This window comes from Puntigrus tetrazona, chromosome 14, assembly GCF_018831695.1.
Source record: "Puntigrus tetrazona isolate hp1 chromosome 14, ASM1883169v1, whole genome shotgun sequence".
Lineage (NCBI taxonomy): Eukaryota > Metazoa > Chordata > Actinopteri > Cypriniformes > Cyprinidae > Puntigrus > Puntigrus tetrazona.
Window position 1 is genome coordinate 26,571,370 of NC_056712.1, and position 20,973 is coordinate 26,592,342.

A 20,973-nucleotide genomic window follows, 5' to 3' on the forward strand; every position below is an offset into this window, starting at 1 on the left:
TCCGCCCGTATCCTCCCTCTGAGCTTTACGGCTTCAAGGGAAAGCACTTTTCTTGGGACTACTTTAGTTTTTCTGTTGTTGAAAGTTTCCCTGTTTCCTTTTGTTTCTTTGGCCTGAACCATTTGTCCGGTTTCTAAAGCATTATCTATTTCAGTTTGGGTTAATTCTCTTCCTCATTTATCATTCATTAAAGTATCACTATAGCCAGTCCAACCAGAAGAGGAAATATTCAATGCATGTATATGAAACAATAAAAATTTAATTTAAAACTGCTGAATTCAACTTAAAGCTACTTAGTAAGCTTCTTCCATAGATTCAAGATAGTTAAGTGCTTGGTTTTCTCAAAGAACATATTCTTTTTCTTTTTAGCTTGAAGAGCTTTGGTTGAAAAGTGTCTCCAGTGAAGGATATGGACTGCAGCTAAGATATAATTGAACCCCAACAGATCTTTAGTGCTGATACCGCTATATAAATCTAATGATCTTCAGCCTTGTGTTTACTGAAGTGACTTCTCAGAGTGAGTCTCAGCACACCAGCTGTTTCTGTGATTGCTCTGAAGGAAAGCTCACATATCCCTGAACTCTATGGCTGATGACTTTAGCAGGTTACATCTTACAGTAAAATGATTGTGCTTACGTTTAATTGAGTACATATTCCAATCACAGCTGTTATAAAACCTCTTCAGTTCTCGAGAGATGATGTAGTACATTTGTTTATGGTCAGAAACAAAGACATTTGAAGTTGCTGGAACCATTTATGTTTGGAACCAATTTTTTTTGTTTGTTTGTTTTTTAAGCTGATTTATATTTTCCATAAATTATTAGACTATGTGTTAAGTGACGTTTAATTATGCTTTTGTTAGACATTCATAGTGTATGATTTGGTATTGAAAATTTAACCACATGTTATTATTTGCACTATTTTGCACAAACAGTTCAAGGAAAAGTGAGACGGTTCGGTCTCCTTTAGTTATAACTTTAAACTTTTCATAACTTTTTAAGTAAAGTGAAAGTATAGCATTTTTTTATCCTTGTAAATAGATTTTAAAACAAAGCATGCATCTCCATTTCATGATGTTATTTCATATTTTAAGTGTAATTGAAAGCATCTGGAGAAATGCATCGGAGTAATAAGGTTTGAGTTCAGTATTGTAACGGCTGATCTATATACAGTATTTTTTTATTATTATTATTATTATAGATCGGTGGTCACACAATCATAGCTGAGCTAGCTCGTGAACACGGTCGCTCTTCTGCGCATGCGCTAACGACAATGACTTTTTTTGGAAGCAAAAACTCCAGGAAAGCGATTGTTTCTTTTTGGCCCAAAGAGGATCTTTTACCGAAATATGGAGAAATCAGAATAGATTCACGCATGGAGAATGAAATACAGGATTCTGTACGTCTAGAAAGACTTAATGAAGTAGTGTAGAAGAACAAATAAACAGAGTTTGTGCGACAGTGGCCGTGTTCAGGTAAGACAAGCTACGTGTTTTCTTTGAACAAAAATGACTTGTTCCAGAGAAGTTTGCGATCGTTAAAGAAACCAAACCACAATAACTCGAGCACTCTACACATTCTTTTCGGAAAACCCCTTGTTTTAATGAGTAGTCAAGATGATTGTATGTTTCTTATCTCTCGAGGTTCAAACAGATTTTACTCATTTTATGTAACATAAGAGTTTCGGAAACGCGCTAAAGTGTCAGTTTTTGTTTTGTATTTTCGTTGTATTTTGTACATAGCGCAACATTTGTGACAGATCTTTCTCTGTTGTTGCAGCTGACACAGAGCTCAGACGATGTTCATGTGTATGTTTGTATTGTGCAGGTTTCTGATGATTCTGAGATCCTCCTGAATCTTCTGGGCTCAAACCATGCAGATCCTGCTGTGCTTCAGCCTCGGTTTCTTAATACTAGACTCTTGCACAGGCCACACTTCATTCACTTGTGAGCCTGTTCATGTGCAGTGGTGCCACGGCATGCCCTACAACAGCACATTCTTCCCTAACATGCTGGAGCACTATGACCAGCACATCGCTGTGGTGAAGATGAAGGTAGCGTTTGCTGAAGGTCATCGAAAGGCTGTCTGAATCCAGCTGTATAATACACAATGAACTAAACGCAGCAATGTTGAGTTTTGGGGCTTTTCATGTAGCTTTATGCTATGACAATCACATTCAAAATGAGTTGTGTAAATGTATATTTACTATTTGTATATAAATATGCACACATGCTGTATATATTTTCAAAATATATACTTATATTAAATGCATATATTTGTCATTTATATAATAATCTTCTTAAATATATTCATCCGTGTGTGTGTGTGTATTCATATAAACATAATAAATATACACAGTGCACATAAATTATGTACACAACAACTATTTCAGGTGCGATTAATCTCGATTAGGGTTGACTAGTTTATAGTTACCACATTTTGAAGAGACTTATAATAATAATAAAACACAAAACGTCAAGCATTTCTATTTTTTAGAGACTGCGTTTCAGAGATCAGTTTTTACCCCGTCATGTCTCCGTGTGTTTCAGAGCACATTCCTGCGATTCCCTCACAGGGATTGGTTTCACTGCTTTTGTAGTTGTATCAAATAATGGGATTTGTGTAATACATGAGAGGAAAGGCCTCGGCCCTATTGTTACTGCCTTTAGAGAGAAGGAAGGAAGGAAACTGGAGCTAAGAGCTTTCTGCAGCCATTACTGTTTGTACACACACACACACACACACACACACACACACAACGTTGTGACTCTGTGGATTCTTTCTTACTATTTCTCACTCTCAGTGATAATGTACTGTCAGCAGATAGGGCCTATTCCTGTTAGGCTTTGTTTTGTGATGATTGTGTAATTCTATGTTGCCCTTCTGGTCTAAATATATCGGTAAACAAACATATTTCTTAAAGACTAAATTAATTTATTAAGTTAGAAGAAGAAAGAGTGAATATGTTTAAAAGACATGTAACTAGCTAAATAACAGCCTTGAATGTCTCTGTGTTTGTAGCCCTTCATGCCTCTGGTCAGCCTGCGCTGTTCTCCTGAGGTACATCTCTTCTTGTGCCAGGCGTTTGTCCCCGAGTGTACTGACCACACACGTGTCCAGCGGCCCTGCAGAGAACTGTGTGAGCGAGTTCTGTCTGACTGCAGCAGAGACATGCTGACCTTTGGCCTCAGCTGGCCGTCCGAGCTGCAGTGTGACCGGTGAGCAGATCTCTGTAAACATAGCTGTATATAACGCTCATTCTGATTCAGGTCAGTGGTCTTTTGTTAAAGAAATGTACTTTGTGCAGTCCACAGCTCGAGCTTACAGTGAAAAAACACGCATGGGATCTTATTGATAATTATTAGATATGGCCATCTTTTCTCCCACAATGAAAGATTCAGCGTGTTTTTAGCAGTGCACAAAATTTTGCGATATTATTCTTTGACGGTGGCGGCTGGTGCCACATCCTAAAATTTGAGCATATGCCCAGATATCCTCAGTATAACAACAGAAAAAGTATTATAAAGTAAAATATTCAAGTCTGAGGATGATTCTCACAAAACTATTTTCTGCAAGTTTTCTTATGAAATAATTCTAATTTTTACAATAATTCAAAATTGATGTATACAGTGCATCAGCAAAATCTGTGAGGTTTTTTTTTTTTTTTTTTTTTACATTTATTTACACCATTTTCTATATATAAACTTGATATAAATAACTTCAAGTCCATCTGCAATACCAAGCAGGACCACGCAGAGACGCCAACAGACCACTATCACAGTCACCTTATATAAATAGTTATAAATATACACAGATCTCTATTCAGAATTATTAAGTAGAGCAAAACACAATTTAAAAACATTATGAATTTGTTGAACGTAGTGATCTGAAGGCATGACTAAACAATGTTTCTCTGTCAGAGTGAATGTTGATGCTAATATACATCATTTTGCATAGTTAACTTCTGTAAAACATGCTTCTTAAGAGAGTGTCCATTTTAAAACTCTTGCCAGGCATTCGATCATACTGACATGTGCTTGTAAAGCTATCAGAGAGCACATTTAATTGCTTTGGTTATTTGCACACTAATAATAACGGACTCACACGTCTGTTAATAAGTTATGATTCATCACTGAATGTAATCATCTTTGTCGTCATTGTCATCGTCTCCATCAAAGCGTCATTGGTTTGCTTTCTTGAAAGGGACTTTGGCTTTATTCAGCCTATGCAGACTAGTCCTGACTTCGTATTTCATATTGGTATGTTTTTTTTCTGACCAATCGATGCACCAGTTAAGGTCACGCATGAGGACACAAGCATGTTAGTGCTAACCCTCCCGGAACTCCTAGAGATCATACAACATCATGTGGGACATATCAGAGTTCAAAAGAGGACAAATTGTTGGTGCACGTCTTGCTGGCACATCTGTGATCCAGACAGTAAGTCTTATATTAAGAGCCACAGTATCCAGGGTAGTGTCAGCATATCACCAAGAAGGATAAACCACATCCAACAGCAATAACTGTGGAACGCAAGAGGAAGCTGTCTGAAAGGGATGTCCAGGTGCTAACCCGGATTGTATCTAAAAAACATAAAACCACAGCTACCTAACTCGCTGCAGCTGTCTAGTGGTCTTCTTGACAAGGAGTGAGGCAATGACTTCAGTTTTCTCTATGCTTAACTGAAGAACATTTATTAATGTTTATTCATTTCATTAATGCATGCTATATTCTTAAAAACATTGCAAGAATTAGATGTTTTGTTTTCATTAAAGACTTGGTGACACTCAGATCATTAGAGCTTCTAGAAAAGATCAGATGTCCTAAAACTTCAGCCACATTTAAGTTCAGACTCAAAGCTGTTTAGACTCATCCCTTTAGCTTTGCATTTATAGAATGAGCACTGTTATCTAAGAACTGACTGCACTGTATTTTATCTATAACATTTTTTTATTTTTTAATAATTTTAAAATTAATTTTTTTTTCCTGTTATGTAAAACACTTTGCATTACCATTGTGTATAAAATGTGCTGTATAAATAAACTTGCCTTGCCTGGGCTTGTTTGCTAGTCAGACTGTGTATGTTTTCTGAGCTGTAAATCTCATATGCTGTTGATTTTTCAGATTGGAGTTGTGTCGTGGTTCTGCTGTTTCAGGCGTGGAGGTGACTACATCCAGTAGCTCTCTGTCCTCCAGCCGGGATCTGGGCTTCTGGTGTCCTCTTCAGCTGAAGACTCGTCCTGGTCAGGGTGGCTCTTTCCTCGGGGCTCAAGACTGTGCTCCACCATGCCACAACATGTACCTTAAACCGCAAGAAGTTCAGTTCGCCAAGACCTTCATTGGCGTGTGTTCCATCGTGTGCTTATGTGCAACTCTCTTCACATTTTTAACCTTCCTCATAGATGTGAAGCGTTTTCGCTACCCTGAGCGGCCAATCATCTTCTACTCCGTTTGCTACAGCTTTGTCTCTCTGGTGTATTTTGTTGGCTTTGCGCTGGGTAACAAGGCTGCTTGTAACGAGCCAAGTCTGCCAGGCCGCGTGAAGACGGCTGTGCTGGGAGCCCAGAGTCGTGTGTGCTCGCTGCTCTTCATGCTGCTGTACTTCTTCTCCACGGCAGGAATGGTGTGGTGGGTGGTTCTGACCATCACTTGGTTTTTGGCCGCAGGGCCGGAGTGGAGCTGTGAAGCCATAGAGAAGAAGGCGGTGTGGTTTCACACAGTGTCCTGGGGTCTCCCCGGAGCACTCACTGTTGTGCTGCTGGCACTGGAGAAGGTGGAAGGAGATGGACTCAGCGGTGTGTGTTTCGTCGGTCTTTACGATCTCACCACACTGCGCTGGTTTGTGGTTGCTCCACTGGCCATCTCAGTGCTGGCCGGCCTCTCACTGCTGCTTGCCGGCATCATGTCTCTGAACCGTGTGCGTCAGGTGATCCAGCACGATGAGCGGAACCAGGAGAAGCTAAAGAAGTTCATGATCCGCATCGGAGTGTTCAGTGGCCTTTACCTGCTGCCTCTGCTGGTCCTGCTCGGCTGCTATCTGTATGAACAAGCCCACCGCAGCCGCTGGGAGAACAGCTGGATCCACCGACACTGCCAGGAATACAGCATTCCCTGTTCCCGCCATGTGAGACCCTCAACCTGAGCTGTATGCTACATTACCAGAACTTTTTCATTTCCCACTCACTGATTTATTTTTTTTTTCGTAGAGTGTTGAAGTGGAACAACCTGAGCTCTCGCTGTTTCTTATTAAATATCTAATGACGCTGATTGTGGGAATATCAGCTGTGTTCTGGGTCAGCAGTAAGAAAACCTGCTCAGAGTGGGCGTCATTCTTCAAGAGAAATCGCAAGAAAGAGTAAGTCTACTTTCTCTAATTCTAAGCCAATCATTCATGACATACAAAGTAAATGTTGTTTGTCTCCTTGTAGTGGCTATGATTTAAACAATAAATAAGTCACCTACATGCTAAAGTATGTGCGTATGAGCCAAACTGTGTTCACAGCAGGGCTTAAAGTTGGGCAAGCAATGTTTTGTATGCACGAAAACTGTATAAGAAATGTTTTTCTTTTTGTTTGTGCTTCAGTCCGATCAGCGAGAGTCGGCGTGTGTTGCAGGAATCCTGTGAATTCTTCCTCAAACACAACAGCCATGTGCAGCACAAGTCCAAGCACTACAAGTCGTCCTCACACAAGCTGAAGGTTGTGTCGAAGTCCATGGGCACCAGCACAGGTGTGCACTCACCTGTCACCAGTAACCACGGCAACACACCTGTGTCTACTGTGGTCCACAATCACTGCATTCCAAGCCAGAGCATCTCCGATCCGCATCGTTCCTCGGAAACGTCCGCTCAGGAGTGCGTGGTATCAGCAGCCACTGAGAGACGCAGTAAAACTGACACTTCCAGCCGAATCAGCAGCCACACACAGAGCTCACACAGGTCTGTTTAGCCTTCCACTAGAACATCAATACTACAACACATACATCTAATTTAATAACAGAACTAAATGTAGACTACTTTTTTTCAAATGTAGACTACCTATTTGGCCGATTCATTTACTAATTGCTCCATATGGTTCCATCATCTGCGTTCTAATCGAGTCTGCATTTTACTCGTGTTCAGTTTTTAAAATGGTTAATTTTATATGTTGAGGGATGGCAGGAAGGACATAATTTTTCATGCGGCAACCTTAGAAAAACTTCACACCTCGAATATTTAATAGAATTTAACATAATTACATTATATTAAATAATTTGTATGAATACAAGCTTCACATTTCTTGAAATGTTTTTTCCAGGCTGCAGTGAGTAATAAGATGAACTAGGTGAACCAGCAACATCCGTTTCACTGTTTTAACACAACACGTAATTGCTTTTTGAAGGTTGACACCCAAAGATGATTCTCTACAGGCTGACCAGAGCTCCTTCCACTGCATCAACAACCAATGAAATCTCAGGATCGGCTTTGAATCTGAATGAAGGCCTCTTGGCTCCGCCTTCCTCGTTCTCTCTGCATTTTCATTATAGATGTCCACATTACTAGATGTTTTTATATTCCTGTTCACTACTGTAAGCTTGAATGTCATAATGGTAATGCAGCTCATATTTACTGACAGGTTCTGTATAGATTCACCATGAATGTCGTCAGTTTTTGTAGGAACAAAAGTGCATATTTGTAAGTGGTTCGTCACTGGAATAGTCTTAACACTGACATTTCTGACTTGGATCTGTGAACAAAAGCAAGAGATTTAATTTAGGATTTACTCTTAAACAACTCTCTACACCATGTGCTCTAACTGTTTGCCAAAAACACTTCCCAAAAATAAACGGCAATATTGTTTATAAATATTAACTGTGTTCTTTAGTAAAACTTGCTTAAAATGATAAAGATTAAGGCATTTAACATTTCAGCTGTATCTCTACTTTTCTTTCGAAAAGATCTTTTGATATTGCTTTGCTAAAATTGCTTTTTTTGTTGTTTTTTTGCATATGTACTTTGTGACCTTAGACGGGAAAGTGCTTTTAATGTTTGATAAGTGTGTTTTGCACCTTGTGTCATTACCAAAATACTTGTATCTAACAAGTTCCTCTTAAACAGTAAATAAAAGGTGTGCAAATATATTGGGTGGAGGATAGATTGTGTCAGTTAAATATGTCCGTCAATAAAGAATTGCTTTGTCTGCCATCTATTTTATTATACATATTTTATTGTGAAAGTAATTTTAAAATAAAACTTCTCAGTTTTGACAAAGATTTTCAGATTGTGGTGTTTATTTGACTTTCCTGAAGTGTAACTCTGCAGAGTTTTTAAGGGTTAGAGGTTTAGGTTAGGGGTTAGGTTGTTAGGTTAGGTTAGGTTAGGTTAGGTTAGGGGTTGAAGTTGGGTTAGGGTTTAGGTTAGGTTAGGAAGGTTAGGGTTAGGTTAGGTTAGGGTTAGGTTAGGGTTAGGTTAGGGGTTAGGTTAGGGGTTAGGTTAGGTTAGGGCTAGGTTAGGTTAGGTTAGGTTAGGTTAGGCAAGGTTAGGTTAGGTTTAGGTTAGGGTTAGGTTAGGGTTAGAAGGTTAGGTTAGGTTAGAAGAAGTTAGGTTAGGTGGTTAGGTTAGGTTAGGAAGAGGAAGAAGTTAGGTTAGGTTAGGTTAGGTTAGGGGTTAGGTTAGGTTAGCAAGGTTAGGTTAGGCTGTGTTAGGTTAGGTTAGGTTAGGTTAGGTTGTGGTTAGGTTAGGTTAGGTTAGAAGTGTTAGGTTAAAGAAGAAGAGAAGGTTAGGTTAGGTTAGGTTGGGTTAGGGGTTAGGCTAGAAGAGGAAGAAGTTAGAAGAAGGTTAGAAGAAGAAGAAGAAGTTGGTTGAGGCAGGTTAGGTTAGTTAAAGAAGAAGAAGAAGTTAGCTTAGGTTGTGTTAGGTTAGGTTAGGTTAGGTTAGGTTAGGTTAGAAGTTAGTTAGGTTAAGTTAGGTTAGAAGGTTAGGTTAAGTTAGGTTAGGTTAGAAGAAGTTAGTTAGTTAGGGTGTAAAAGTTAGGTTAGGTTAGGTTAGTGTTAGGCTAGGTTAGGTTAAGGTTAGGTTAAAGAAGAAGAAGGTTAGGTTAGGTTAGGTTAAGTTAGGTTAGAAGTTAGGCCAGAAGTTAGGTTAGGTAGTAGGTTAGAAGAAGAAAGTTAAGTTAGGTTAGGTTAGGTTAGGTTAGGTTAGGTTAGGTTAGGTTAAGGTTAGGTTAGGTTAGAAGTTAGGTTAGAAGAAGTTAGGTTAGGCTTAGGTTAAGTTAGGTTAGGTTAGTGGTTAGGTTAGTTAGAAGAAGAAGAAGAAGAAGGTTAGGTTAGGTTAGGTTAGAAGAAGAAGAAGGTTAGGTTAAAGAAGGTTAAGAAGTTAGGTTAGGCTTAGGTTAGAAGTTAGGAAGAGGCTAGGTTAGGTTAGGTTAGGTTTTAAGAAGAAGGTTAGGGGTTAAGTTAGAAGAAGTTAGGTTAGTTAAAGAGGTTAGGTTAGGTTAAGAAGAAGTTAATAGGTTAGGTTAGGTTAGGTTGTGGTTAGGTTAGGTTAGAAGGTTAGGTTAAGGTTAGGTTAGGTTAAGTTAGTTGTGTTAGGGTTAGGTTAGGTTAGTTGTAAGAAGTTAGGTTAGGTTAGGTTAGGCTTAGAAGAAGGTTAGAAGAAGGTTAGGTTAGGTTAGGTTAGGAAGGTTAAGTTAGGGAAGAAGTTAGAAGTTAGGTTAGTAAGGTTAGGAAGTTAGGTTAGGTTAGGTTAGGTTAGGTTAGGAAGAAGAAGTTAGGCTAAGTTGTGGTTAGGTTAGGTTAGGTTAGGTTAGGTTAGGTTAGGTTAGGTTAGGTTAGGTTAGGTTAGAAGTTAGGTTAAAGTTAGGTTAGGTTAGGTTAGGTTAGGTTAGGTTAGGTTAGGGTTAGGTTAGGTTAGGTTAGGTTAGGTTAGAAGTTAGAAGTTAGGTTAGGTTAGAAGTTAGGTTAGGTTAGGTTAGGTTAGGAAGTAGGTTAGGTTAGGTTAGGTTAGGTTAGGTTAGAAGTTAGGTTAGGTTAGAAGAAGTTAAGAAGGCTAGGTTAGGGGTGTTAGAAGAAGTTAGGTTAGGTTAGGTTAGGCCAGGTTAGGTTAGGTTAGTTAGAAGGGTTAGTTAGGTTAGGTTAGGTTAGGCTAGGTTAAGAAGAGGAAGAGGTTAGGTTAGAAGGTTAGGTTAGTTTAGGCTAGGTTAGGTTAGGTTAGGTTAGGTTAAGGTTAGGTTAAGAAGAAGTTTAGGTTAGAAGGTTAGGTTAGGTTAGGTTAGGTTAAGTTAAGAAGAAGAAGAAGTTAGGCTAGGTTAGGTTAGGTTAGGTTAGGTTAGGTTAGGTTAGGTTAGGTTAGGTTTAGGTTAGGGTTAGGTTAGGTTAGGTTAGGAAGAAGGTTAAGTTAAGTTAGAAGAAGAAGTTAGGGTTAGGTTAGGTTAGGTTAAAGTTAGGTTAGGTTAGGTTAGTTAGGTTAAGTGTTAAGTTGGTTAGGTTAGGCTAGTTAGGTTAGGTTGTGCTAGAGGTTAGGTTAGAAGAAGGTTAGGTTAGGTTAAGTTAGGTTAGGTTAAAAATAGAAGAGGTTAGGTTAAGTTAGGTTAGGTTAAAGAAGAAGAAGGTTAGGTTAGGTTAGGTTAGGAAGAGGTTAGGTTAGGTTAGGCTAAGGTTAGGTTGTGGTTAGAAGAAGGTTAGGAAGAAGAAAGAAGAAGAAGGTTAAGTTAGAAGAAGAAGTTAGGTTAGTTAAAGTTAGGTTAGGTTAGGTTTAGTTGTGAAGTTAGGTTAGGTTAGAAGAAGAAGAGGTTAGGTTAGGTTAAGTTAGGTTAGGTTAGGAAGAAGAAGAAGAGGTTAGAAGGTTAGGAAAGAAGTTGTGTTAGAAGAGGTTAGGTTAGGTTAGGTTAGGTTAGGTTAGGTTAGGTTAGGTTAGGAAGAGGTTAGAAGTTGTGTTAGGTTAGGTTAGGTTAGGTTAGAAAGAGGTTGAAGTTAGAAGAAGGTTAAGAAGAAGAAGAAGTTAGGTTAGGTTAGGTTAGGTTAGGCTAGGTTAGGTTAGGTTAGGTTAGGTTAGGTTAAGAAGAAGTTAGAAGTTAGGTTAGAAGAAGAAGGTTAGGTTGTGTTAGGTTAGAAGGTTAGGTTAAAGTAGGTTAGGTTAGGTTAGGTTAAGTTAAAGAAGAAGAAGAAGAAGAAGAAGAAGGTTAGGTTAAGTTAGGTTAAAAGAAGAAGAAGTTAGGTTAGGCTAGGTTAGGTTAAAGAAGAGGCTAGGTTGGTTAGAAGAAAGAAGAAGAAGTTAGGCTAGGTTAGGTTAGGAAGAAGTGTTAAAGCTAGAAGAAGGTTAGGTTAGGTTGAAGAAGAAGAAGAAGTTAGGTTAGGTTAGGTTAGGGGTTAGGTTAGGTTAGGTTAGGTTAAGAAGAAAGGCTAAGAAGAAGTTAGGTTAGGTTAGGTTGAAGAAGAAGAAGAAGAAGAAGAAGTTAGGTTAGGTTAGGTTAAAGGTTGAAGTTAGGTTAGGTTAGGTTAAAGAAGAAGAAGAAGTTAGGTTAGGTTAGTTAGGTTAGTTAGGTTAGGTTAGGTTAGGTTAGGTTAGGTTAGTTAGGTTAAAGGTTAAGAAGTTAGGTTAGGTTAGGTTAGAAGTTAGGTTAGAAGGTTAGGTTAGGTTAGGTTAGGTTAGGTTAGGTTAGGTTAGGTTAGGTTAGGTTAAGAAGTTGTGTTAGAAGTTAGGTTAGGTTAGGTTAGAAGTAGGTGTAGGCCAAGTTAGGTTAAAGTTAAAGAAGGTTAGGTTAGGTTAGAAGTTGAAGAAGAAGTTAGAGGTTAGGTTAGGTTAGAAGAAGGTTAAGAAGTTAGGTTAGGTTAGGTTAGGTTAGGTTAGGTTAGGTTAGGTTAGGCTAGGTTAGGTTAGGTTAGGTTAGGTTAGTTAGGTTTAAAGAAGTTAGAAGAAGTTAGGTTAGGTTAGAAGAAGTTAGGTTAGAAGAAGAAGAAGTTAGGTTAGAAGAAAGTTAGGTTAGGTTAGGTTAGGTTAAGGTTAGGTTAGGTTAGGTTAGGTTAAGAGGTGTGGTTAAAGTTAGGTTAGGGTTAGAAGAAGAAGAAGAAGAAGAAGAGAAGAGGGAGAAGAAGAGGTTAGAAGAAGAAGTTAGGTTAAAGAAGAAGAAGGAAGAGGTTAGGTTAGGTTAGGTTAAGAAGTTAGGTTAGGTTAAGTTAGGTTAGGTTAGGTTAGGTTAGGTTAGAAGAAGAAGAAGGTTAGGCTAGGTTAAGTTGAAGAAGAAGAGGTTAGAAGAAGAAGAAGTTAGGTTAGGAAAGAGGCCTAGGTTAGGTTAGGTTAAGGTTAGGCCAGGTTAGGTTAGGTTAGAAGAAGTTAGGTTAGTTGTGCTAGGTTAGGTTAGGCAAGAAGCTGTGTTAGGTTAGGTTAGGTTAGGTTAGGTTAGGTTAGTTAGGTTAGGTTAGGTTAGGTTAGGAAGAAGGTTAAGTTAAGAAGAAGAAGGTTAGGTTAGGTTAGGTTAAGAAGAGGGGTTGAAGAAGAAGTTAAAGAAGAAGAAGGTTAGCAAGGTTAGGTTAGGTTAGGTTAGAAGTTAGGTTAAGTTAGGTTAGGTTAGGAAGGTTAGGTTAGGTTAGGTTAGGTTAGAAGAAGTTAGGTTAAAAGAAGTTGGTTAGGTTAGGTTAGGCTAGGTTAGGTTGAAGAAGGTTAGGTTAGGTTAGGTTAGGTTAAGAAGAAGTTAGGTTAAGAAGAAGAAGAAGAAGGTTAGAGGTTGAGGTTAGGTTAGGCCAGGTTAGAAGGTTAGAAGAAGAGAAGTAGGCTAGGTTAGGTTAGGAAGTTAGGTTAGGTTAGGTTAGGTTAGGTTAGGTTAAGAAGAAGAAGAAGTGTTAGAAGAAGAAGTTAAGTTAGGTTAGGTTAAGTTAGGCCAGAAGAAGAAGAAGAAGAAGGTTAAGAAGTTAAGTTAGGTTACAGTTAGGTTAGGTTAGGTTAGGTTAGAAGAGGTTAGGTTAGGTTAGGTTAGGTTAGAAGAAGAAGAAGGTTAGGTTAGGTTTGAAGAAGAAGAAGAAGAAGAAGTTAGAAGTTAAAGAAGAAGAAGAAGAAGAGGTTAGGTTAGGTTAGGTTAGGTAGTTGGTTAGGTTAGGTTAGAGCTAGGTTAGGTTAAGAAGAAGTTAAAGAAGAAGTTAGGCTTAGGTTAGGTTAGGTTAGGTTAGGTTAGAAGAAGTTAGGTTAGGTTAGGTTAAAGAGGTTAGGTTAGAAGAAGAAGAAGTTAGGCTAGGTTAAGCTAGGTTAGGTTAGTGGTTAGGTTAGAAGAGAAGTTAGGTTAGGTTAGAAGAAGAAGTTAGAAGAAGAAGTTAGAAGAAGAAGGTTAAGAAGAAGTTAGGTTAGGTTAGAAGAAAGAAGAAGTTAGGTTAGAAGAAGGTTAGGTTAAGAAGAAGAAGAAGTAGAAGAAGAAGAAGAAGAAGTTAGTGTTGGCCAAGTTGTGCACAGGTTGAAGTTGAAGCAAGGTTAGGTTGTAGGTGAAGGTTATAGGTTAGGTTAGTGCTTAGGGTTAGGTTGGCTAAAAGAAGGTTGAAGTTAGGCTAGGCTAGGGTTGTGCTAGGTTGAAGTTAAAGAGGTTAGGTTAAAGTTAGGTTAGTGGGCTAGGTTAGGTTAAAGAAGTTAGGTTAGGTTAGGTTAGGGTTTGAAGAAGAAGAAGAAGAAGGTTAAGAAGAAGAAGGTTAAGAAGAAGAAGTTAGGTTGAAGAAGAAGTAGTTATAGGTTAGGCAAGGTTAGGTTAGGTTAGGTTAGTGTTAGGTTAGGTTAGGTTGTAAGTTAGGAAGAAGAAGAAGGTTAGGTTAGTTAGGTTAGGTTAGGTTAGGTTAGTTAGTTAGGTTAGGTTAGTGAGGTTAGGTTAGTGTTAGGTTAGGTTAGGTTAGGTTAGGTTAAGTTAAAGAGGTTAGCAGAAGAAGAAGAAGTTAGGTTAAGTTAGTTAGGTTAGGTTAGGTTAGAAGAAGGTTAGGTTAGGTTAGGTTAGGTTAGGTTAAAGAAGAAGGCTAAAGTTAGGTTAGAAGAAGAAGAAGAAGGTTAGGTTAGAATTAGAAGTTGTGGAAGGTTAAGAAGAAGAAGGTTAGGTTAGAAGAAGGTAGAAGGTTAGGTTGAAGAAGTTAGAAGTTAGGTTAGAAGAAGAAGAAGAAGAAGAAGAAGTTAGGTTAGGTTAGGTTAGGTTAGGTTAGAAGAAGAAGAAGAAGTTAGGTTAGAAGAGAGGTTAGGTTAGGTTAGTTAGGTTAGCTTAAAGAAGGTTAGGTTAGGTTAAAGGTTAGGTTAAAGAAGAAGAAGAAGAAGCCAGGTTAGGTTAGGTTAGGTTAGGTTAGGCAGTTAGGCTAGGTTAGGTTAGGTTAGGTTAAAGAAGAAGAAGGTTAGCCTAGAAGAAGTTAGAAGAAGAAGTTAGGTGGTTGAAGTTGTGTTAGGTTAGGTTAGGTTGAAGAAGTTAGGGTTAGGTTAGGTTAGGTTAGAAGGTTAGGTTAGGCTAGGTTAGGTTAGGAAGAAGGTTAGGGAAGGTTAGAGTTAGAAGAGAAGAAGGCTAGGAAGAAAGAAGAAGAAGAAGAGGCTAGGTTAGGTTAGAAGAAGAAGTTAGGTTAGGTTAAAGAAGAAGAAGAAGTTAGGTTTAGTTAGGTTAGGTTAGAAGAGGAAGAAGGTTAAAGAAGAAGTAGGTTAGGTTAGGTTAGGTTAGGTTAGGTTAGGTTAGTTAGGTTAGAAGTTAGGTTAGGTTAGGTTAAGTTAGGTTGTGAAGAAGAAGAAGTTAAAGAAGAAGGTTAGAAATTGAAGTTAGTGTTAGGTTAGGTTGAAGAAGAAGAAGGTTAGGTTAGGTTGTGTTAGGTTAGGCCAGGTTAGAAGAAGTTAGGTTAAGTGAAGAAGAGTTGTGTTAAGTTAGGCTTAGAAGTTAGGTTAAGAAGAAGAAGAAGAAAGAAGTTAGAAGAAGAAGGTTAGAAGGGAAGGGTTAGGAAGAAGAAGTTAGGTTAGGCTAGGTTAGTTAAAGAAGAAGAAGAAGAAGAAGTTAGGTTAGAAGAAGTTAGGTTAGGTTGGAAGTTAGGTTAGGTTAAGAAGAAGCAAGTTAGAAGAAGAAGTTAGAAGAAGAAGAAAAGTTAGGTTAGGTTAAAGAAGTAGGCTAGGAAGAGGCCAGGAAGAAGAAGAAGCTAGGTTAGAAGAAGTGTTGAAGTTAGGCTAGGTTAGGTTAGGTTAGGTTAAGTTAGAAGAAGAGGAAGAGCTGTTAGGTTAGGTTAGGTTGAAGAAGAAGAAGTAGGCCAGGTTAAGTTAGGTTAGGTTAGAAGAAGGTTAGAAGAAGCCAGAAGGTTAAGTTAGGTTAGGCTAGGTTAGAAGAAGAAGAAGAAGAAGTTAGAAGAGGTTAGAAGAAGAAGAAGAAGTTAGAAGAGGAAGAAGAAGTTAGGCTAGGCTAGGGTTAGGTTGAAGTTAGGTTAGGTTAGGTTAGGTTAAGGTTAAGAAGAAGAAGAAGTTAGAAGAAGAAGAAGAAGAAGTTAGAAGAAGAAGAAGAAGAAGTTAGGCTTAAGTTAGGTTAGAAGAAGGTTAGAAGTTGAAGAAGAAGAAGCCAGGCTAGGCCAGGCTGAAGTTAAGCCAGGTTAGGTTAGGTTAGGTTAAGAAGTTAGAAGGTTAGGCTTAAGTTGTTAGGTTGTGTTGGCCAGGTTAGGTTGTGCTAAAGAAGAGGTTAGAAGGTTAGTTTGTGTTGAAGAAGAAGAAGAAGTTAAGAAGAAGAAGAAGAAGAAGAAGAAGTTAGGTTAGAAGAAGGTTAGAAGTTAGGGTTAGAAGAAGGTTAGAAGAAGAAGAAGAAGGTTAGGTTAGGTTAGGTTAAAGAAGTTAGGTTAGGTTAGGTTAGGTTAGGTTAGGTTAGGTTAGGTTAGAGAAGAAGAAGAAGAAGGTTAGGTTAAGTTAGCTTGTTAAGTTAGGTTAGGCCAAGTTAGGTTGTTAGGTTAGGTTAGGCCAGGCCAGAGGTTAGGTTAGGTTAGGGAAGAAGCCAGTTAGAAGAAGAGGAAGTGCTAAGGCAGAAGAAGAAGGTTAAGAAGGTTAGGTTAGGTTAGGTTAGGTTAAAGAAGAAGAAGAAGTTAGTGTTAGGTTAGAAGAGGTTAGGTTAGCAGAAGAAGCTAGGTTAGGTTAGGTTAGGAAGAAGAAGAAGAAGAAGAAGAAGAGGTTAGGTTAGGTTAGGTTAGGTTAAAGAAGAGGTTAGAAGAAAAGAAGAAGTTAGGCTAGGTTAGGTTAGGTTAGTGTTAGGTTAGGTTAGGTTAGAAGAAGTTGAAGAAGGTTAAAAGCAAAGAAGAAAGAAGGTTAGGTTAGGAAGAAGAAGAAGAAGAAGAAGAAGTTAAGTTAGGTTAGGTTAGGTTAGGTTAAGAAGAAGAAGAAGGCTAGGTTAGAAGAAGAAGAAGAAGGTTAAGTTAGGTTAAGAAGAAGAAGTTAGGTTAAAGAAGAAGAAGAGGTTAGGTTAGGTTAGGCTAGGTTAAGAAGAAGGGAAGCTAGAAGAAGGTTGAAGAAGAAGGCTAGGTTAGGCAAGGTTAAGTTAGGCTAGGCTAAGGAAGAAGAAGAAGTTAAAGAAGAAGAAGAAGTTAAGAAGGTTAGGCTAGAAGAAGTTAGAAGTAGGTTAGGTTAGGTTAGGCTAGAGGAAGAGGTTAAGAAGAAGGTTAAAGAAGGTGGGCTAGGTTAGGTTGTGAAGAAGTTAGGTTAAGGTTAAGTTAGTGAAGAAGAAGAAGAAGTTAGGTTAGGCTAAGAAGAAGAAGAAGGAAGAAGGTTAAGAAGAAGAAGGAAGGTTAGAAGAAGAAGAAGAAGAAGAAGAAGAAAGAAGAAGAAGAAGAAGAAGAAGAAGAAGGCTAAAGAAGAAGAGGAAGAGGCCAGGTTAGGTTAGGTTAAAGAAGAAGAAAGAAGAGAAGAAGAAGAAGAAAGAAGAAGAAGAAGAAGAAGAAGAAGTTAGAAGTTAGAAGAAGAGGCTTAGGTTAAGAAGTTAGGTTGAAGAAGTTAGGTTAGGTTAGAAGCCAGAAAGAATAGGTTGTTGAAGAAGGCTAGGCTAGGAAGAAGTTAGAAGAAGTTAGGTTAGGTTAGGGCCAGGTTAGGCTAGGTGCCAGGTTAGGTTAAGTTGAAGAAGAAGTTAGGTTAGGCCAGGTTAGGTTGTGTTGGCTAGGTTAGAAGAAGAAGTTAGAAGAAGAAGAAGAAGAAGTTGTGGCACTGAAGAAGAAGTTAGAGAAGAAGAAGAAGAAGAAGAAGAAGTTAGAAGAAGAAGAAGTTAGGTTAGAAGAAGAAGTGAAGAAGTAAGAAGTTAGGTTAGAAGAAGAAGAAGAAGAAGAAGGTTAGGTTAGGTTAGGTTAGGTTAGGTTAAGTTAAGAAGAAGAAGAAGAAGGTGAAGAAGAAGAAGTTAGGCCAGGTTAGGTTAGGTTAGGTTAGGTTAGGCTAGGTTGTGCTTAGGCTAGTGAAGAAGTTAGGTTAGCTTAGGTTAGGCTAGGTTAGGTTAGTGAAGAAGAAGGTTAGTTAGTTAGGTTAGGTTAAGAAGTTAGAAGAAGAAGAAGAAGAAGGAAGAAGAAGAAGAAGTTAGAAGAAAGAAGTTAAGAAGAAGAAGTTAGGAAGAAGAAGAAGAAGAAGTTAGGTTAGAAGAAGAAGAAGAAGAAGGTTAAGAAGAAGAAGAAGAAGAAGAAGTTAAAGAAGAAGAAGAAGGTTAAGAAGAAGAAGAAGGTTAGAAGAAGGCTAGGTTAGGTTAGCTAGAAGAGGTTAGGTTAGAAGCCAGTTAGGTTAGGCTAAGTTAGAAGCTAGGTTAGGCTAGGTTAGGTTAGGTTGTAGGTTAGAAGAGGTTAGGTTAGGTTAGGTTAGGTTAGGAAGAAGAAGAAGAAGAAGAAGCTTGAAGAAGGTTAGGCTAGGTTAGAAGAAGAAGAAGAAGTTAGGTTAGTTAGAGAAGAAGAAGAAGAAGAAGAAGAAGAAGAAGAAGAAGAAGGCTAGGTTAGGTTAGGTTAGGTTAGGTTAGAAGAAAGAAGAAGAAGAAGAAGTTAGTGGTTAGGCTAGGTTAGGTTAGGTTGTTAGGTTAGGTTAGGTTTAAAGGTTAGGGCTAGGTTAGGTTAGGCTAGGTTAGGTTAGGTTAGGTTAAGTTAAGCTAGGTTAGGTTAGGTTAGGAAGAAGAGGTTAGGCCAGGTTGAAGTTAGAAGAAGTTGAAGAAAGAAGGCCAGGCTGTGTTAGGTGGTTGGTTAGGAAGAAGAAGAGGTTAGGTTGTGGTTAGCCAGAAGGCTAAGTTAGGTTGTGTTAGAAGGTTAGTTAGCTAAAGCCAAGAAGGTTGTTAGGTTAGAAGAAGAAGTAGGTTAGGCTTAAGAAGAAGTTAGAAGAAGAAGGTTAGGTTAGGTTAGGTTAGAAGAAGTTAGGTTAGGTTAGGAAGTTAGAAGAAGAAGAAGAAGTTAGGTTAGGTTGAAGAAGAAGAAGAGGCCAGGGTTAGGTTAGTTAGGTTAAAGAAGAAGTAAAGTTAGGTTAGGTTGTAAGTTAGGCTAGGCTAAAAGAAGAAGAAGTTAGGTTTAGGTTAGGCTAGGTTAGAAGAAGCCAGGCCAAGAAGAAGTTAGGAAGAAGAAGAAGGAAGAAAGAAGAAGTTAGGTTGAAGAAGAAGAAGAAGAAGAAGAAGAAGAAAGGTTAGAAGAAGAAGAAGAAGAAGAAGAAGAAGTTAGGTTAGAAGTTAGAAGAAGTTGAAGAAGAAGAAGTTAGGTTAGGTTAAAGTTAGGAAGAAGAAGAAGGTTAGAAGTTAGGTTAGGAAGAAGAAGAAGAAGAAGAAGAAGTTAAGCCAGGTTAGGCCAGGCTGGCTAGGCCAAGTTAGGCCAGGCTGTGCTAGGTTAGGCTGAAGAAGAAGAAGCCAAGTTAGGAAGAAGAGGTAGAAGCCAGGTTAAGAAGAAGAAGAAGTTAGGTTAGGTTAGAAGAAGAAGAAGAAAGTTGAAGAAGAAGAAGAAGAAGAAGAAGAAGAAGAAGGTTAGAAGAAGAAGAAGAAGGCTAGAAGAAGAAGAAGAAGTTTAGGTTAGGTTAGGTTAAGAAGAAGAAGAAGGTTAGGCTAGGTTAGGTTAGGTTAGGTTAGGTTAGGTTAGGTTAGGTTAGAAGAAGGCTAGGTTAGGTTAGGCTAGGCTGAAGAAGAAGAAGAAGGCTAGGCTTGAAGAAGAAGTTGTGCCAGGTTAGGTTAGGTTAAGAAGAAGAAGAAGAAGAAGTTAAGAAGAAGGCTAGGTTAGGTTAGAAGTTAAGAAGTTAGGTTAAAGAAGAAGAAAGAAGAAGGCCAGGTTAGGTTAGAAGTTAGGTTAGGTTAAGTTAGGTTAGGTTAGGTTAGAAGAAGAAGAAGTTAGGTTAGGTTAGGTTAGGCTAGGTTAAGAAGGTTAGGAAGGTTAGGTTAGGAAGAAGAAGAAGAAGGTTAGAAGAAGAAGTTAGGAAGAAGAAGAAGAAGAAGAAGTTAGGTTAGGTTAGGTTAGAAGGTTAGAAGTTAAGTTAGGTTAGAAGTTAGGTTAGGTTAGAAGAGGTTAGGCTAAAAGTTAGGTTGTTAGGCTGGGTTAGGTTAGGTTGAAGAAGAAGGTTAAGGTTAGAAGAAGTTAGGTTAGGTTAGGTTAGGTTGTGTTAGGTTAGGTTAGAAGAAGAAGAGGTTAAGAAGAAAGGTTGTGGTTAGGTTAGGAAGAAGAAGAAGAAGAAGAAGAAGAAGAAGAAGTTAGGCCAGAAGTTAGGTTAGGTTAGGTTGAAGAAGAAGAAGAAGAAGGTTAGGTTAGGTTAGGAAGAAGAAGAAGTAAGAAGAAGAAGTTAGGTTAAGTTAGGTTAGAAGTTAGGTTAGAAGAAGAAGAAGTTAGGTTAGAAGAAGAAGAAGAAGTTAGGTTAGGTAAGTTAGGTTAGGTTAGGTTAGGTTTAGGCTAGAAGAAGAAAGTTAGAAGAAGAAGAAGAAGAAGAAGTTAGAAGAGGTTAGGTTAGGTTAGGTTGTGGTAGGTTAGGTTAGGTTGTGCTAGGTTAGGCTGTTGTGCTTAAAGAAGAAGGTTAGCTTAGGTTAGTTAAAGAAGAAGAAGAAGGTTAGTTAAGAAGAAGAAGAAGAAGAAGAAGCTGAAGAAGAAGAAGAAGTTAGGTTAGTTAGAAGAGGTTAGGTTAAGCTTGGTTAGAAGAAGAAGAAGAAGAAGTTAGGTTAGGCCAGGAAGAAGAAGTGTTAGGCTAAGTTAGGTTGTGGCTGTGGTTGAAGAAGAAGAAGGCTAGGTTAAGAAGAAGAAGAAGAAGAAAGGTTAGGCTAGGTTAGGTTAAAGAAGCAAGGCTAAAGAAGTAGGTTAGGTTAGGTGAAGAAGAAGAAGTTAGGCTAAGTTAGGTTGAAGTTGGTTAGAAGTTAGGTTAGGTTAAGAAGAAGAAGAAGTTGTGCTAGAAGAAGAAGAAGAAGAAGCCAGAAGAAGTTGAAGAAGAAGAGGTTAGGTTAGGGCTAGGCTAAGAAGTTAGGTTAGGTTAAGTTAAGAAGAAGAAGAAGTTAGGTTAGGTTGAAGAAGAAGAAGAAGAAGGCTAGGTTAAGTTAAAGAAGAAGAGGCTAGGAAGAAGAGAAAGAAGGCTAGAAGAAGTTAAGAAGAAGTTAAAGAAGAAGAAGAAGAAGAAGAAGAGGAAGAAGAAGAAGAAGAAAGAAGTTAGGTTAGGTTAAAATAAGTTAGGTTGTGTTGTGTTGTGAAGAAGAAGAGAAGAAGTTAAGAAGAAAGTTAGAAAAAGAAGAAGAAGAAGAAGAAGAGGTTAAAGAAGTTAGGTTAGAAGAAAGAAGAAGTTAAAGTTAGGTTAGGTTGTGTTAAAGGGTTGAAGTAAGTTAGGCTAGGAAGAAGAAGAAGAAGAAGAAGAAGAAGAAGAAGAAGGTTAGGAAGAGGTTAGAAGAAGAAGTTAAGAAGAAAATAGGCTAGGCCAGGTTAGGTTAAAGAAGAAGAAGAAGCTAAAGCTGGAAGAAGCAGTAGTGAAGTAGGTTAGAAGTTAGGCTAGGCTAGGCTAGGAAGTTGAAGAAGCTAAAGGCTAGGTTAGAAGAAGAAAGCTTGTGGCAAGAAAGAAGTGTTAAAGAAGAAGAAAGAAGAAAGAA

The 20,973-nt window shown here is 38.4% G+C and overlaps 1 protein-coding gene across 2 annotated transcripts; it reads left to right on the plus strand.

The window, feature by feature from the left end:
- Nucleotides 1-1,266: 1,266 nt before the first annotated feature.
- Nucleotides 1,267-8,246, plus strand: fzd6 (frizzled class receptor 6). 2 transcript variants are annotated; one of them, XM_043257564.1, is made up of 7 exons: nucleotides 1,267-1,474; nucleotides 1,827-2,052; nucleotides 3,021-3,217; nucleotides 5,123-6,122; nucleotides 6,205-6,353; nucleotides 6,582-6,935; nucleotides 7,378-8,246. In XM_043257564.1, exons 2-7 carry the CDS (start codon nucleotides 1,873-1,875, stop codon nucleotides 7,442-7,444), a joined length of 1,947 nt encoding a protein of 648 aa, XP_043113499.1. In that variant the 5' UTR covers nucleotides 1,267-1,474; nucleotides 1,827-1,872; the 3' UTR covers nucleotides 7,445-8,246. The 2 variants fall into 2 exon arrangements, with proteins under 2 accessions (XP_043113499.1, XP_043113500.1); XM_043257565.1 differs by having other exon boundaries at nucleotides 7,294-7,434.
- The last annotated feature ends 12,727 nt before the right edge of the window (nucleotides 8,247-20,973 follow it).

Excerpts from the sequence above, each read along its gene's own strand:
- fzd6 (XM_043257564.1), top strand. The coding sequence starts at position 1,873 with ATGCAGATCCTGCTGTGCTTCAGCCTCGGTTTCTTAATACTAGACTCT. Across the intron at positions 2,053-3,020 it reads TCGCTGTGGTGAAGATGAAG|CCCTTCATGCCTCTGGTCAG; the intron begins GTAGCGTTTGCT and ends CTGTGTTTGTAG. Across the intron at positions 6,936-7,377 it reads CACACACAGAGCTCACACAG|GTTGACACCCAAAGATGATT; the intron begins GTCTGTTTAGCC and ends TGCTTTTTGAAG.